Raw genomic sequence first — 16,389 nt, 5'->3', positions numbered from 1 at the left:
TCCGATGTAGCGATTCAACATAGACATCAGGCCTGGTTAAATTACCAACAAAGGAGAACTGAAAGCTCCTGGAAGGAATTAACAAATGTTAAGATGATCAACCGCTAAAGAAATTAGAAAGGTCAAAAGGCAATTTCATAAGGACTCGCTAAAATCTATCGAGGATGCTTTCAATCACCACAAGACAAGAAATTACTATCAGACATTCAAACAGTACCAGTCAAAATACACTCCACCTACTCTTATGATGAAGGATACAAACAGAAAGGAATATTGGCTGAATATTTCAAACAGTTACTAAATAGTATGGAAGCTGTACATCAATTGGAATTTGACTCCTATCCAAGAAACAAAACGCATTTAGAAAGAGTTATACCACTACATCCAGATGAAGTACGAGCAGCGATTAACTCACTTCAGAATTACAAAGCAGCAGGTGAGAACCAACTAGCAGCAGAACTTCGACGACATGGAAATGTACAAACTATTCTGAACTTACGCAAACACCTTACTGACATTTGGAATACTGAGAAGTTATCAGAGGAATGGAATGTTGCAATAATCGATCCACTACACAAAAAAAGGAGATGGATCGGATCCAAATAATTATAGGGGTCTATCCCTGCTGGATATTACTTATAAAAATTTTTCCGAGGTTCTGTATTTCAGAATTCATGAACAGCTTGATGGTGAACTAGGCGAATATCAAGGAGGCTTTTGTCCAAGATAAAGCTGTCCTGATCAAATTATTAGTCTCAAATGGATAATGAAACATCAAAGGGCCAGGAACAAGAAGCTAATGATCACATTTGTCGATTTAAAAAATAAAAAAATAATAAAAAAAAAGCCTATGATTGTATCCATCATGAATCTCTACTGTCAATTCTTAAAGAATTTGGTTTACATCAGAAACTTGTCAATCTCATTGCAGTCACCCTTCAAAATACCAAAGCTAGAGTAAGGTCCAGAAATGAAGACTCTAAACATTTTGAGATTCATACTGGCCTCCGACAAGGCAATGGATTGTCTCCATTATTGTTCAATTGTGTGCTGGAGAAAATCATGCGTGAATGGAACAAGATATGCCCACCATCTGTTAAGATTGGAAGATGAATTTGGCTTAACTGCCTTGCATTTGCAGATGACTGGGCACTGTTAGCAAACAATATTGATGAAGCAGAGGTTCAGATAGAACAACGAGAATGATCAGCGCAAAGGTTGGATTGCAAATTTCGTTTGAGAAAACAGAAATGATGCCCAGCTTCCCAGTTGACACATCCCATATCATACTCCATAATGATCAAAAAATTAAAGTAGTAAAAAAGTTTAAGTATCTTGGTAAGATTATTACCTGGAATGCTAATGAAAGAGCATCAATAGAGAGTAGAACATTGAAACTACAGCTAGCACAGAGAACCACATGGCCCACCTACAAAAAAAAAACAATCTCTCTCAAGAAATGCTAAATTTTGACATTACCCCACTGTCGTTAAACCAGAAGCAACATATGCAAGTAAAACACTATTGAAACTAAATACTCAAGCAACAACTGACAAATTGCAGAAAGTTGATAGAAGAATACTCCGAACAACTATCAGTAAAAAACTTCGAGTTAATGGGCAGTGGAGAGTTTTGCCCAATTCAGTAGTGTATAAAGAAAGTGAATCCATTATTGATACAATGCGGAAAAGGAGGATTACATTTTTTGGCCACATATCTCGCCTACCAAAACCTGAAGCAACTTTTTGACTATTTCTGGAACAGTAAAACCAAAAAATCTTGTTTAAAGAAGTACAAAGTGATCTGGATGAATTGAACATACACACACCAAATTCAACACACAGAAGAGAAACCGCTTCTGAAGAAAAAATACACACAGCTGACATTCAAACCATCAGAATGAGCAGCCAGATCACAGCGAATGAAGAAATTTTGGAAAATTAAGAAATTGCTGACTGCTAAGACCTAAACTTAATCATAGTACGCTCCACTGTATTATGTTTGATTTTAGTGCTCCAATGTGGGCGCAAACTATGTAAATAAATAATTGTGTCCCAAAAGATTTGGTGCTCGGCCCACTCCAGATCTTGACCTAGACAAATTATTCATTTGGGACATTGGAGGACTCTTCAAAACTATATCGAGTGCTGATGATACAAATATATTGATAAAATGCCCAAATACAGTCACATAAGAAACAAACAGGAGAATAATGATGGCTCACAAATGCTTCACATTTTAAAGCCTAACCCTTAATCTTGTAAAAACTCATATTATGCCATACCAAACAAACAAAAAATGACTTACAGATACCAGAAATAGAGTTAAAAGGACATACACTGGATGAGACTCCATGTGTGAAGTTCTTGGGTATCCAGTCAAATAATAAGCTGAGATGCCAACTGCATTACGTCAAACGAAAAGCTCAGTTTTGTCTCCTTTGCACTCACTGTGCTGACTTGCAGAGAATATTGTCAGCATATGTTGCATACTTTCACTCAATTCTGTCCTATGGAATAATCTTCTGGGGCACAGTAGCTATGGTGAAGAAGAATTTACTGTAAGAAAATACCAAGAATGTGTGTAAACTGCAGAGATCATACACAATCCTCTTCAGGGATGTATGGATTCTTACATGTGCTCCCTAATGGTATTTATAGTTAATAACAAGAAAGAATTTAGGAATAACTCAGCAATTTACAAGCACAGTATCAAAAGTAGAAATAATTTCCATACGGGCTGTGCATCCAGCTCTAGGGTTCAGAATGCTGTTTTATATTCTTGCCAGAAGATATCAGACACGAAATTTAAAATTCCCAAATATTTACACACAAAGTCAAAAGAGGAACCTAATTAGAAATTTCATCTATAATACATCCAAATTCTTTGACTTAAGGATGTAAATTCTGCCTAAATCTAATATTTGAATGGGATAAATCCTAATTTCGCTAATAATCAGACAGCTAATAGCAGTCTATGTAAAGTTAAAATGTTTTGAAAGAAGTAGTAACTAATAACAGCAACTGAGAAGGGAGAGCATTGGCTTCTTTCAAAGTAACTATTTTTGCTCCTAGCATACATGAATAAAGTAATCTATGTATTTACCATAATAATATTTGAGTAGTGACAGTTATGGGCCTTTCTGGTACTTGAATTCAAATCCTGGTCCAGAACACAGTTTTAATTAATCTGCCAGAAAGTTTCATATCAGCACACGCCTCACTGCAAAGTGAAAATTTCATTCTGGAGTGACAGTTATGATTTGTTTTTAGTATATTTTGCAGAAGCCAATGGCCTTGCTGCAGTGATAACACTGGTTCCTGTCAGATCACCGCAGTTAAAGTGCTGCCGAGCTTGGCTAGCACTAGGATGGGTCACCATCCGGGTCTGCCGAGTGCTGTTCCGTCCGGGTCCACCGAGTTCTGTTGGCAAGCGGGGTGCATTGAGCCCTTGCGAGGCCAATTGAGGAGCTATTTGATTGCGAAGTAGCAGTCCTGGTCACAAAAGCTGACAACAACTGGGAGTTCAGTTGCTGACTACCTGCCCCTCCATAGCAGCAACCAGTGACTTCTGAGGGCTGAGGACGACACAGTGGCCAGTCGGTACCGCTGGGCCTTCAAGGCCTGTTCGGACAGTGTTTGTTTGTTTGTTTGTTTGTGTGTTTGCATACTTTTCAGAGGTAGCCATCAGTGTTCACTTCTGCCTGTTAAAGTACAACTTGACTCATTCCTCACCCTTGAAGTATAGGATTGACAGAAAATGGTGTGTGAATGAATGCATGAACTCACCTTGGGCGTGGTTGGGGAGGACATCTTAAGAGTGTTGAACCTGGATGAGCTCGCACTACTGCCAGAATTGCTGCTTGCAGCTGACCTGGAAGGAAGTTACAGAACAAAGGAAATTAATGAAGAGAATATATATCTTACATACATAAAAGGCAATGTCGCGACTGGCAGACTGAAACCGCTAAGGATACAAACTTGAAATCTGGAGAGGGTGTTGATTTATACTATAGGCATCATTTAAGAAGGGAGGTCTCAAAATTACCCCCCCCCCCCTCCCCCCAAGGAGGTGAAACAGAGGATGAAAGGGATTTCAAAAATATGTCGCTATTAAAGCAATTCTGAAGCTAAAATAGGTATTTGGTTTCTCAGTCAGAAATAAATAAATAAATAAATACACGTTTCAGCATTTTTGGAAATTCAGCCACTAAGGGAGTAAAATAGTATGTGAAAGGCTGTTGCTCAGTTAGCAGTAACAAAATACGTGTTTCATTTTTTTTTTTTTTGGATGTTCAACATGGGATGAAAGTTTTTAAGAAAATAACCAATTTTTGAAAACATTATGTAAGTGGATAGCTAAAAAACCATCTACTCACTAAGCAGCAGCAGGAGAACACACATATAACATGTATTATGTATACGAGCTTTCAGAGTCAGTGGCTTCTTCTGGTAGGTGGGTTGAAGGGGAAGGAAGAGGTGTGGAGGAAAAGAACTGGTGAGGTACAGAAAAAGTGGGAGAATTCAAAAAAATCACCCAGAACCCATGGTTAGCGGAGACTTACCAGATGAGATGAAAAGGAAAGACTGATTGTTGGGGACTGCACCGGACAAGATTCGAAAGTGTGAGAGATTAAAAATGGAAGATAAGTAATATGCAACACAGAGATTACTTCTAAAACATTGTGCATGAGTTCATAAAAGTGAAAGGCTAAGTGCATTGTACTTGTTACAGGAGGGAGTGGGATGGTGAAAAATAGACCGGCCAGAAAATGAAAGACATAGAAAACCAAAATGGATTAAGAAAGGAATAGTTACTGTGGAGAAATGCTGAGACCAAAGAATTAATGTAAATTAAGGCTAAGCAGGTGGCAAGAACCAAGGACATGTTGTAGGGCCAGTTCTCATCTGCAGAGTACTGAGAAACTGGTTTCAGGGTGAAAAATCCGGATGGTGAAACAGGCACCAAGGCCATGACTGTCATGTTTTATGACATGCTCTGAAACAGGATATTATTTGTAGCCATTATACACCATCTGCCTACGCCCATTCATCCTAACCGATAACTTGATGGCAGTCATGCCAATGTAAAAAGCCGAACAGTGTTTACATAACAGCTGATATATGACCTGTCATTTCACAGGTGGCTCTCCCTTTGACAGTATATGTTTTCCCAATTACAGGGCTGGTATAGGTGGTGGTAGGAGGGTTCATAGGGCAAGTCTTGTAGTGGGGATGGTCATAGGGGTAGGATCCACAGGGTAGGGACAAGGGTGCAGAAGGATTATAAGGTCTGACAAGGATTCTGTGGAGATCGAGGGGCAATGAAAAGTTATTCTAGGTGTGGTGGGCAAAATCTCAGACACAATGGACCTCATTTTAAGGCATGATTTTAGGAAGTCATGGCCTTATCAAAGTAGATGATTAATACATTCAAGACCAGGATAATAAGGAGTGACAAATGGTGTACTCCTAAGTTGTTTTTTGGAGGGATTGGCATTACCAGGATTGAATGTGGTGGCCCAGGAAATCTGCTTCTGAACTAGGCTGGTGGGGTGATTGCATCCAGTGAAGGTCGAGGTGAGAATGGTGGTGTGTTGCTGTAAAGAGTCTGCATCTGAATAAATAAATTACCTCGAATACCAAGTCTATATGGGAAGGAATGTTTGACAAGGAAAGGATGGCAACTGTCGAAATGTAAATACTGTTGTTTGTAGGTTTAATGTGTGTAGCTGGCCTCCAGTGAGGATGAGATCAACATCAAGGAAAGCAGCATGGGATTCGTAATAGGGACATGTGAAATTTCATTTGGAGAATGCATTTAGAGAGCCCAGGAATTTTAACAGGTCAGCTTCACCATGAGTCCATATGGCAAAGATGTCATCAATGTATGTAAACCAAACCATGGGCAAAGACTTACGGATCCCAGGAAAACCCACTCCAAGTGACCCATGAAAATGTTAGCATACAAAGGAGCCATTATGGTTCCCATGGCTATACGCCTGATCTGTCTGTATGTCTGCCAACAACTACTTCATCTTTTATGTGTGTGTTGTTCTGCTGCTGCTTGGTGAGTAGATTATTTTTAATAATTGTGTTCAATTACATTATGTATTTTAAAAAATATTTTGTTATATTAAAATATTTTTAAAGCTAGAACTATTACAAATGATATTTGACTTCTCAATCAGATGTAAATAAATGTGTGTTAGTGGGCGAATGTTTCTATAGAAATATCACAAGAACTCAAAAGACACAATGAACTTAAACTTTGGACCTCAGCTACTAGAAATGATTTTTGGTCAGAAGTATATTTGGAAAATACAACAGCCTTAATTGCGTGAACCTTCAGATGATGATACAGTTTGTGAACAACATCTGTAACAATTTGATTAAAAAAAAAAACTCTGTGCAGACCACAGAGCATATGAAAGTGAAGCAGCGAGCGGCAAGCTAGTATATATTATATATAGCTTTTAATATTCTCAACCTGAAAGATGACATTATTTCTGCTCTCCTGGGAAGGTACTGGTCTTTGCTTAATGATGGTGAACTCAGTCGAGATGGGAGAGAGCTAGGACCTGACACTGAGCTTACTGGTTGGCTTCCGGTCATCAGACTGTTCATCTCTGAAAAAAATAAAGTGATAGTTTAAATTTTTTTATACTATTAAGGATCTCTCTTTTCAGTGCATGATTAAATAATTATATTGGCCTTAATGAAGAAATCTACAACTAAAATGTTACACAATGAGAGAGATTTACAATGAAGGGAAGCTCATGGCCATAGGGAGGTGGAAATGTGGAAAAGATAAAAGTTCAAAGTGTTCAACAGAGCCACCACCAATCAGAGCAATGAAAATGAGCTTTAGTCCCAATTAATAAAACATCCACAATGAACCTATAAAAAGAAAGCATATGTAACAACATTATGTGCAGGTCACCAGATATACAATGAAACAGATTAAAGTAACCAATCTGGGAATTCAGGAAAGACGAACAACAGTTTGTCAATAACAGGAAATGTAACAAGATAAAAGCAAGAGAACAGACAAAAATTTGCTGTTCAGGAACAATTAACTTTGTCAACATGACAAGTAGGGTGATTACTGAACACGTAGAAACGGCATTTCAATAAGCAGAGATGTAAGGAAAGAGACATCTAAGTTTAACCTGTATTGAGTGTGAGATGGAACAAATCTAAGAACAACCAAAGAGCATAATATATAAAAGAAATGACCAGCGAATTACAAAGAAAGTTTTTAGATTAACAAAGGGAGGAATATCAGAGTTAAAAATGCAGTTGATGATGAGGTCATTAGTGGTGGACTTTAATCTCAGATATCGGAAAAAGGTAGAGAAGAGAATCTGCTGTGTCCTTAATCCAGCTAAACAAGTTACGGAAAAACTAAATTTGGATAGCTGGGTAGGGATTCAGACATCACTTCTTCTGACAATTATCATGCTAACCACAGTGCCAAATTGCTTGGTTTGACATAAATGAGACACATTAGCATGGATTACTTTTGTAAAAGACTCATAGCAGCCATACAGGATCAATTTTATACAAGCATGAACATAGGATAGCCTGAAGCGAACTTCTGTAAAAGAAAAAGCTAAGTCTTTGTAAAACAACAATATATACTAAGTGTGACAATAAAGTAATGAGACTCATTTTATTCCTCCCTAGGGTGGCAAACAAAGCAGCCTGCTGGCACAGGCAGTGACCAACCTTGGTTTTTTCCCACTACAACCTCATGTGGCATGTGCCTACAATATTTGAACTACAGGGTGTTTCAAAAATGACCGGTATATTTGAAACGGCAATAAAAACTAAACAAGCAGCGATAGAAGTACACTGTTTGTTGCAATATGCTTGGGACAACAGTACATTTTCAGGCAGACAAACTTTCGAAATTACAGTAGTTACAATTTTCAACAACAGATGGCGCTGCGGTCTGGGAATCTCTATAGTACGATATTTTCCACATATCCACCATGCGTAGCAATAATATGGCGTAGTCTCTGAATGAAATTACCCGAAACCTTTGACAACGTGTCTGGCGGAATGGCTTCACATGCAGATGAGATGTACTGCTTCAGCTGTTCAATTGTTTCTGGATTCTGGCGGTACACCTGGTCTTTCAAGTGTCCCCACAGAAAGAAGTCACAGGGGTTCATGTCTGGCGAATAGGGAGGCCAATCCACGCCGCCTCCTGTATGTTTCGGATAGCACAAAGCAATCACACGATCATCGAAATATTCATTCAGGAAATTAAAGACGTCGGCCGTGCGATGTGGCCGGCCACCATCTTGCATAAACCACGAGGTGTTCGCAGTGTCGTTTAAGGCAGTTTGTACCGCCACAAATTCACGAAGAATGTCCAGATAGCGTGATGCAGTAATCGTTTCGGATCTGAAAAATGGGCCAATGATTCCTTTGGAAGAATGGCGGCCCAGACCAGTACTTTTTGAGGATGCAGGGACGATGGGACTGCAACATGGGGCTTTTCGGTTCCCCATATGCGCCAGTTCTGTTTATTGACGAAGCCGTCCAGGTAAAAATAAGCTTCGTCAGTAAACCAAATGCTGCCCACATGCATATCGCCGTCATCAATCCTGTGCACTATATCGTTAGCGAATGTCTCTCGTGCAGCAATGGTAGCGGCGCTGAGGAGTTGCCGCGTTTGAATTTTGTATGGATAGAGGTGTAAACTCTGGCGCATGAGACGATACGTGGACGTTGGCGTCATTTGGACCGCAGCTGCAACACGGTGAACGGAAACCCAAGGCCGCTGTTGGATCACCTGCTGTACTAGCTGCGCGTTGCCCTCTGTGGTTGCCGTACGCAGTCGCCCTACCTTTCCAGCACGTTCATCCATCACGTTCCCAGTCCGTTGAAATTTTTCAAACAGATCCTTTATTGTATTGCTTTTCGGTCCTTTGGTTACACTAAACCTCCGTTGAAAACTTCGTCTTGTTGCAACAACACTGTGTTCTAGGCGGTGGAATTCCAACACCAGAAAAATCCTCTGTTCTAAGGAATAAACCATGTTGTCTACAGCACACTTGCACGTTGTGAACAGCACACGCTTACAGCAGAAAGACGACGTACAGAATGGCGCACCCACAGACTGCGTTGTCTTCTATATCTTTCACATCACTTGCAGCGCCATCTGTTGTTGAAAATTGTAACTACTGTAATTTCGAAAGTTTGTCTGCCTGAAAATGTACTGTTGTCCCAAGCATATTGCAACAAACGGTGTATTTCTATCGCTGCTCGTGTAGTTTTTATTGCCGTTTCAAATATACCGGTCATTTTTGAAACACCCTGTAGGAGTAGCAGCTGGAAGAGCAAAGTCCTGTATTTTCTTTTTGTCACAACAATGGAATCTTGGAACATTGCACAGTGGTATGCTGTCTCAAACTTGGTGATAATGCTGCAGTAACATACGGGACTTGGAAATGGGGGCTTATCAAAAGTGCAAGTGTTTCACTGTGGGACAATATGTTTTCTGAAGGCAGAACCAATGTCAGAGATGAACATCACAGTGAGTGACCATCAACAGCACAAACAGATGACAACACAGCCACGGTGAGTTAACTTGCTTGAGCTTATTAATGATTAATCATGAAGATGATTGCAAATGAAATGAACATTGATCGGGGTAACTGTTCACCTGATATTGACCGAAAATATGGGAATGAGAAAACTTTGTGACAAAATGGTTTCCAAAAATCCCACACAGCAACAAAAATGTCAGCAGAGAACTGTGGCTGTCGATCTATCAGAACAAGTGGGACAGAACTCGGAATTACTGAACCACGTTATCACAGGTGATGAAAGTGGTTTTTTTTCCAGCATGGACTTGAGAGGAAATGTCAAATTTCGCAATGGTGCTTGAAGGAACCACAAAAACCAAAGAACGAGCACATGTCAAAGTCAAAGGCGAAGTGCATTTCTTTGACCCCATGGGTGTTGTAACCTCACAGCTTTGGCAGTTTAAATTCATTGAGTCTGCAGCACAGTAGTTGCTCATTTGTTTGTTTAGAAGACAAGCTTCTGTGTGACTAATAAGTCAGTCAGTCACGCTCCAGCTCTCAGCCAATACATTTCAACAGAGTGGCAGGTTAGGTGTGTATCTTTTCCTGTCTTTTATTCATAGTATAATTCTAAAATTTCATGTGTGTTTCTGTTCAAGAGATGTAAGCTCCCATTCTGTAAATGTAAATTCAGGCAGTCAGTAGTGCAGTTTTCATTTCTTCTGATTAGCCAGCTGCATAGCTTACTGACACAACAGCATCCATTGGTGACTCATCAGGAGGGCAGCAAGTTGCATACCTAGGATTATATCTGCTTTTATAGTTTACATCTTAAGTTACTCTTGCTGGGATGGGTAGGATGTGTGCATGCTGTGTGCGGACGAAGGAGGAGCTGTCCACAATTCATGAACAGCTGAATGAGCTTTTGGCTATGGACAGTTACCTTCAGGCTACTGCCTTCAGGTGCAGCAGTGGTGTAGAATCCAGAACAACCCATGGGACATCTCAGTGTCACTTGTTTCACCCATGGGTTTTGCTGATTGATGCACGTCCTTGTGTATCGGACATTGTCAATCCACCCCCACAGCAGCATGACCTTCATTATTGGTTGGGAATCTGTTGGACTCCCCTCGATAGGTCAGGGGTGCACAACACAAAGGAAACAACTACTCTGGTAGCAGAGTACTTGTGGAGTGCACACGAGGGTTTTTCACTCTAGGCAGTAGTTTCAGGTACTCAGATCAACACTCACTGGTCGATAACAGCAAGGAATGTCAGCCGCATTCATAGTAAAGACATTTCAACTGTCAAAATTTTATCAGTTGAGTGTGACAGTGAAGTTGTCTATGAGGTATAGGTGTAACTAAGTTAATTATTGCATGTTTTTACTGGCTGCATGATTCTGCTAGACAGTTCTACAATTATTCTAAGAATGTCTGTGGTCAGTAGCATGCAAATGCCCACATCATGCATTACCAGTCGGAGGCGATTTTAACCTACTGAGTATAGACTGCAATTTCTACGGATTCACTGCAGGACAGACAGACAGACAGACAGACAGACATGCATGTGAAATCATTTTCTGAAAACTGTTTTGAGTGGCCCACATACAATGGAAATATCTTAGACCTTGTAGTCACAAACAGGTCAGATCTTACTGACAATGTCAGTATGGAAATGAGGATTAGCGATCATGTCATTATAGCAACTACAGTTATGACAGTGATCAGACCAGTTAAGAAGGCCAGGAGAGGGTTTCTGTTAAAAAGAGCAGATAAGCAGTTGTTAGCATATCACTTACACAGTGAAATGACATCACTTAGTTCTAGTAAGATTGATACAGAGGAATTATGGGCAAAGTTTAAGCAGACTATAAATCACAATCTGGAGAATTATGTGCCCAGTAAATGGATTAAGTATGGAAAAGACCCACCATGGTTTCACACCAAGTTTCAGAAAACGCTGAGGAAGCAGAGCCCATTGCACTCTCGGTTCAAATGAGAATGTACAAATCATGAAAAGCAAAGGTTAGTAGAGAGTCGTGTGTCTGTAAAAGATCTATGCATAAAGCTTAGAACTACTACCACCGTCATAGCTGAGCAAAAGATGTGGCTGAGAACCCAAGAAAATTCTGGTCCTATGTAAAATCACTGAGTGGGTGTAAGGCATCCATCCAGTAACTTGTTCCCCAGTCTGTCATGACAGTTGATGATAGCAAAACGAAAGCCAAAGTTATAAATTTCATGTTTAAGAAATTGTTCATTGCTGATTGACCATCGAACAGACTCCCACATGGACGATATAGTAATAAGGATCCCTGGCGTAGAAAAACAACTGAAGGAGTTGAAAACAAATAAGTCACCAGGTACGGATGGAGTCCCAGTTTGGTATTGGCCCCTTATCTGATTGCATTTATCGTGAATCTCTCGCCCAGCGCAAAGTCCCAAGCATTCCTTGTGTGTAAGAACCATAAAGATAAGATACTAAAAATTAGACTCACATGGAGGCATAAAGAAATTTGTTTTTCCATCATTCTATGGAAATGATCATAATCGTATGGCGTCAGTGGCTGGGAGGTCCCTGGTGGGAAGTTCGGCCGCCAAGTGCAAGTCTTATTGAGTGCGACGCCACATCGGGTGACTTGCGCGTTGACAATGGGGATGAAATGATGATGAGGACAGCACAACACCCAGTCCCTGACGGGAGAAAATCTCTCACCCCAGCCGGGAATCGAACCCGGGCCCCCGTGCATGGCATTACATGCGCTGACCGTTCAGCTATTGCGAGTGGAACAGGAATGGAAGTGACTGGTAGCTGTATGAGGAATCCTCCGCTACGCGCCATACAGTGGATTGCAGAGTATCAATGTAGATTATATTGTGCACAAAGAGTGGTTACCTCCAGGCCAGATCTTAAACCAATACTACAACCACAAAATTTTTGAAAAAGTTCGAAACTGGCTCCATCGTGTTCATCTACACATTATTAAAGGATTTTGCATCACAACAACACAGCATTCGCTATTGCATAGTCTGCTAGGCAACTTTTGACATCAGAGTCCATTGCAGTCCCAACACAACGTGACACTGTGTGACTCTTTTGAATTCCCAAAAGTGAAGTCATTCACAAAAGGACACTGTTTTGCAACAGTACAGGACGTCTACACAGCTGTGACATGGTTTTTGTTGGTATACCAGTGAAGAGATGGTTCAAATGGCTCTGAGTACTATGAGACTCAACTGCTGTGGTCACAAGTCCCCTAGAACTTAGAGCTACTTAAACCTAACTAACCTAAGGACATCACACACATCCATGCCCGAGGCAGGATTTGAACCTGCAACCGTAGCGGTCATGCGGTTCGAGACTGTAGCGCCTTTAACCGCTCGGCCACTTCGGCCGGCTCAGCGAAGAGACCCAGAGATACTGGCAACAATGGAAGTACTGATAGAGTAAGTGTTTTTGGGTACAAGGGAGTCACTTTGAAGTGGACACCAGTGTAGTTGATCAAAAATGTGAATAAAGGCATTTTTTCTAACCAGTCTCTTTACTTTACTGCTGTACCTCAGATATATATTTGATTGAAGTATGTAAGGAAAGCGAACTATGGCTTTAAAACTAAAATCAACTTTACAGCTTTTTATTGGTGTAGCTCATGCTCTGCTAGATAATCTTAAACTTCAGCTCATAAGTCATAACATTACGTTTACTGCATATGTAGCTGGTTAATTATTGAACGTTTATCATTCTAATCATTTACACACAACTTTTGCTATTGTAGAAGAGTTCACACAGTTATGCTCATAAAATTTATACAAGAATTTAGCTCACTGTTAAATTATTAGATAAATTTCATTTCATGTACATGTAAGACTCTGCACTTCACGCAATTCATATGCACCAATATTCCCTAATGTCAATTCTTTCCTTCTACGTAATGCTCACTCAGATGGCCTCCAGCTCCCACCTCATTGCTATTCAGGTAATTCCATTACAACACTCATCTCCAGCATTCTGCCCTGTAAGTCAGAAGAAATATGAAAGACAATGTCACTGTCTCACCTTTATTCCTGCTCTCGTCCCCTCTCACTCAACTGACGAATAGCTTAAAAAAGAAACAACTCTCTGCATATTTTAATCAGGTTATAAGTACAACAAGCCAATTGGAAAGCTTTGAATTATTTATTACAGATTATGATGTTATGTTCTTCAGTCCGAAGACTGATTTGGTTTGATGCAACTCTCATTTTACTCTATCCTGCGTAAGCCTCTTCATCTCCGAATAACTACTGCACCCTGCATCCTTTTGAAACTGCTTATTATATTTACCTCTTGGTCTCCCTTTATAATTTTTACCGTCCCTCCCCACGCACACTTCTCTCCAACACTAAATTTGTGATCCCTTCACATCTCAGAACATGTTTTAGTCAAGTTAAGCCACAAATTTCTTTTCTCCCCAGTTCCATTCAGAAACTCCTCATTAGTTACATGAGCTACGCATCCAATTTTCAGCATTCTTTTGCAGCACCACATTTCAAAAGTTTATATTTTCTTTGTGTCTGATCTGTTTATCATCCATGTTTCACTTCCATACAAGGCTACACTTCAGACAAAGTCTTCACAAGATTTCCTAAAAAATAAATTTATATTCTATGTTAGCAAATTCCTCTTGCTCAGAAATGCTTTTCTGACCATTGCCACTCAGCGCATCACATCTTCTCTACTTCGGCCACCATCAGTCATTTTGCTGCCAAAATAGCAAAACTCGTCTACTACTTTTAATACCTTATTTCCTAATCCAATTCCTTCAGCACTGTCTGACTTAATTTTGTAACATTCATTGCCTTTCTTTTGCTTTTGCTGACGTTCATCTATATCTCTCTTTGATGACACTGTTCATTCCAATCAATTGCTCTTTCAAATCCTTTGCTGTTTGTGGAGGAATTACAACGTCATTAGCAAAACTCACAGTTTTTATTTCTTCTTCCTTCTCAAATTTTTTCTTTGTTTTTCTTTACTGCTTGTTCGATGTACGGTTGAATAACACTGGGGATAAGCCACAACCCTGTCTCACTCCCTTCCCTTTAATGTCCTTCAAACTCTTCACAACTGGCATCTGGTTTCTGTGAAACTTCTGTACAACCTTTTGCTTCCTGTATTTTACCCCTGTTACCTTCAGAGCTTTATAGCGTATATTCCAGTCATCATTGTCAAAAGCATTCTCTAACTCTACAAATGCTATAAACATACTTTTTGCCTTCCCTTAACCTATCTTCTAAGATAATTTGCGTGGTCACTATTATCTGGTGTGTTCCTGCATTTCTCCGGAATCTAAAATGATCTTTCCTGAAGTCAGCTTCTATCTGTTTTTTCCATTTTTCTGTAAAAAACTGTTAGTATTATGCAACCACAACTTAATGAACTGATAGTTCGATAATATCCACACCTGTCAACACTTGCTTCCTTTGGAACTGGTATAATTACAGTCTTCTTGAAGTCTGAGGGTCTTTTGCCTGTCTCATATATATTGCTTACCAGGTGGAATAGTTTTGCTATGGCTGGTTCTTCCAAGGATGTCAGTAGCTCTGATTAAGAGAGTTACAGATTTAGAGTTGCAATAATCAATACTGTGGATACACATTTACTTAACATATATGTAACATCTTGAGTACACTACTACCGTCTTCAATGAATGGTTTAGGGAAAGTTGTGCACTTGCTATCTACAAAACAGTTTAGTCAGCTTGCGTTAAACAAGTAATATTCTCATTTCAGTAAACGTAGGATTAACGTACACCCTTCCTCTCTCTCTTCTGTACAGATAATTAATAATGTAGCTGAACAATGAAGAGTTAACTTAATTTTATTTATGAGTTACCAAAACACACAAAATAAAAAGAGCACAACAAAGATATGAACAGCATTTTATGACACTCAATCTCAAGAGCAACTGAGCTGCAATTTTGTCTTGTATATTCCTTTGGTGCACAATGTGTTAGTTTTAGTTTCATAAATGGGTTGCAAAAATATTTATGCTGTTTACAAAACACACAAGATATAATTATTCATTTTTTTCGTAGGTAAGTATATCGTATTGAAACAAAAAGCTCCGTTAATCTTAGAATTACTACCATGAACAAAAACTTCAGTTATAATAATCTTCAATGCTTGGTGTTTAGAAGATGTGCTTTAATAAAAAGTATTGCAACTAATAGAAATGGCAAGGAAAACATAACGGTTTCTCAAAATGTTGTAGACCCTTAGCAGACAATGTCACATTGGCTCATAAAGACTGAAATGTGTTTTGGTATGTGGATAATGACTTGCCTTTTTTTTAAAAAAAAAAAAAAAAAAAAAAAAAAAAAAAAAAAAAAAAAAAAAAAAAACAGCAACACAGTACCATTTTCATTAAAAAATCCAGGAGAAAGAAAATCTGCTACACAATACAGGTAGACAGTGAAGCTGGCAGTAGCCCCAGGTTGCAATGGAAGCTGGGCTTGAAGGTTTTCTTGGCTCCATTGGAAAACTTTTTGCTGGACACTTGGCTCCAATGTAGACTGCACAGACACTTCCAGCATCTCAATAGGCTGCTCTCCAACATTGCTGATGGACACACTGCACTCCGCACTGCACAGTTGGATAAAGTACAACATAGCAATCAGATGATAAACAAAAACAGTAATAATACATTTCCTATTGTCTCAAATGTAATAACAAAGCAAATACCTTAAAAACTATTTTATCTGTGATGTATTAGAGCTCAATGACTGTATAGAAGTACACAGTCCAGTCACATTACTGTAACAGCCTGTCAAAAACCTGAATTACCAGCTTTTGCAGAGCGGACAGGCA

The 16,389-nt window shown here is 39.5% G+C and overlaps 1 protein-coding gene across 3 annotated transcripts in view; it reads right to left on the bottom strand.

Annotated features, from left to right (window-relative positions):
• LOC126457899 (protein brunelleschi) overlaps positions 1-16,389 on the bottom strand; it is a 245,512-nt gene that overhangs the window by 47,526 nt on the left and 181,597 nt on the right. For all 3 annotated transcript variants that reach the window (XM_050094572.1, XM_050094573.1, XM_050094571.1), the window contains 3 exons: positions 15,938-16,164; positions 6,490-6,628; positions 3,789-3,873 (listed from right to left, as the gene is read on the bottom strand). In XM_050094572.1, coding sequence (XP_049950529.1) covers positions 3,789-3,873; positions 6,490-6,628; positions 15,938-16,164 — 451 coding nt within the window. The remainder of the gene's footprint in view (positions 1-3,788; positions 3,874-6,489; positions 6,629-15,937; positions 16,165-16,389) is intronic.

This window comes from Schistocerca serialis, chromosome 2, assembly GCF_023864345.2.
Source record: "Schistocerca serialis cubense isolate TAMUIC-IGC-003099 chromosome 2, iqSchSeri2.2, whole genome shotgun sequence".
In the NCBI taxonomy this organism is placed as follows: Eukaryota; Metazoa; Arthropoda; class Insecta; order Orthoptera; family Acrididae; genus Schistocerca; species Schistocerca serialis.
This window is presented reverse-complemented; position numbering and strand designations above follow the sequence as displayed.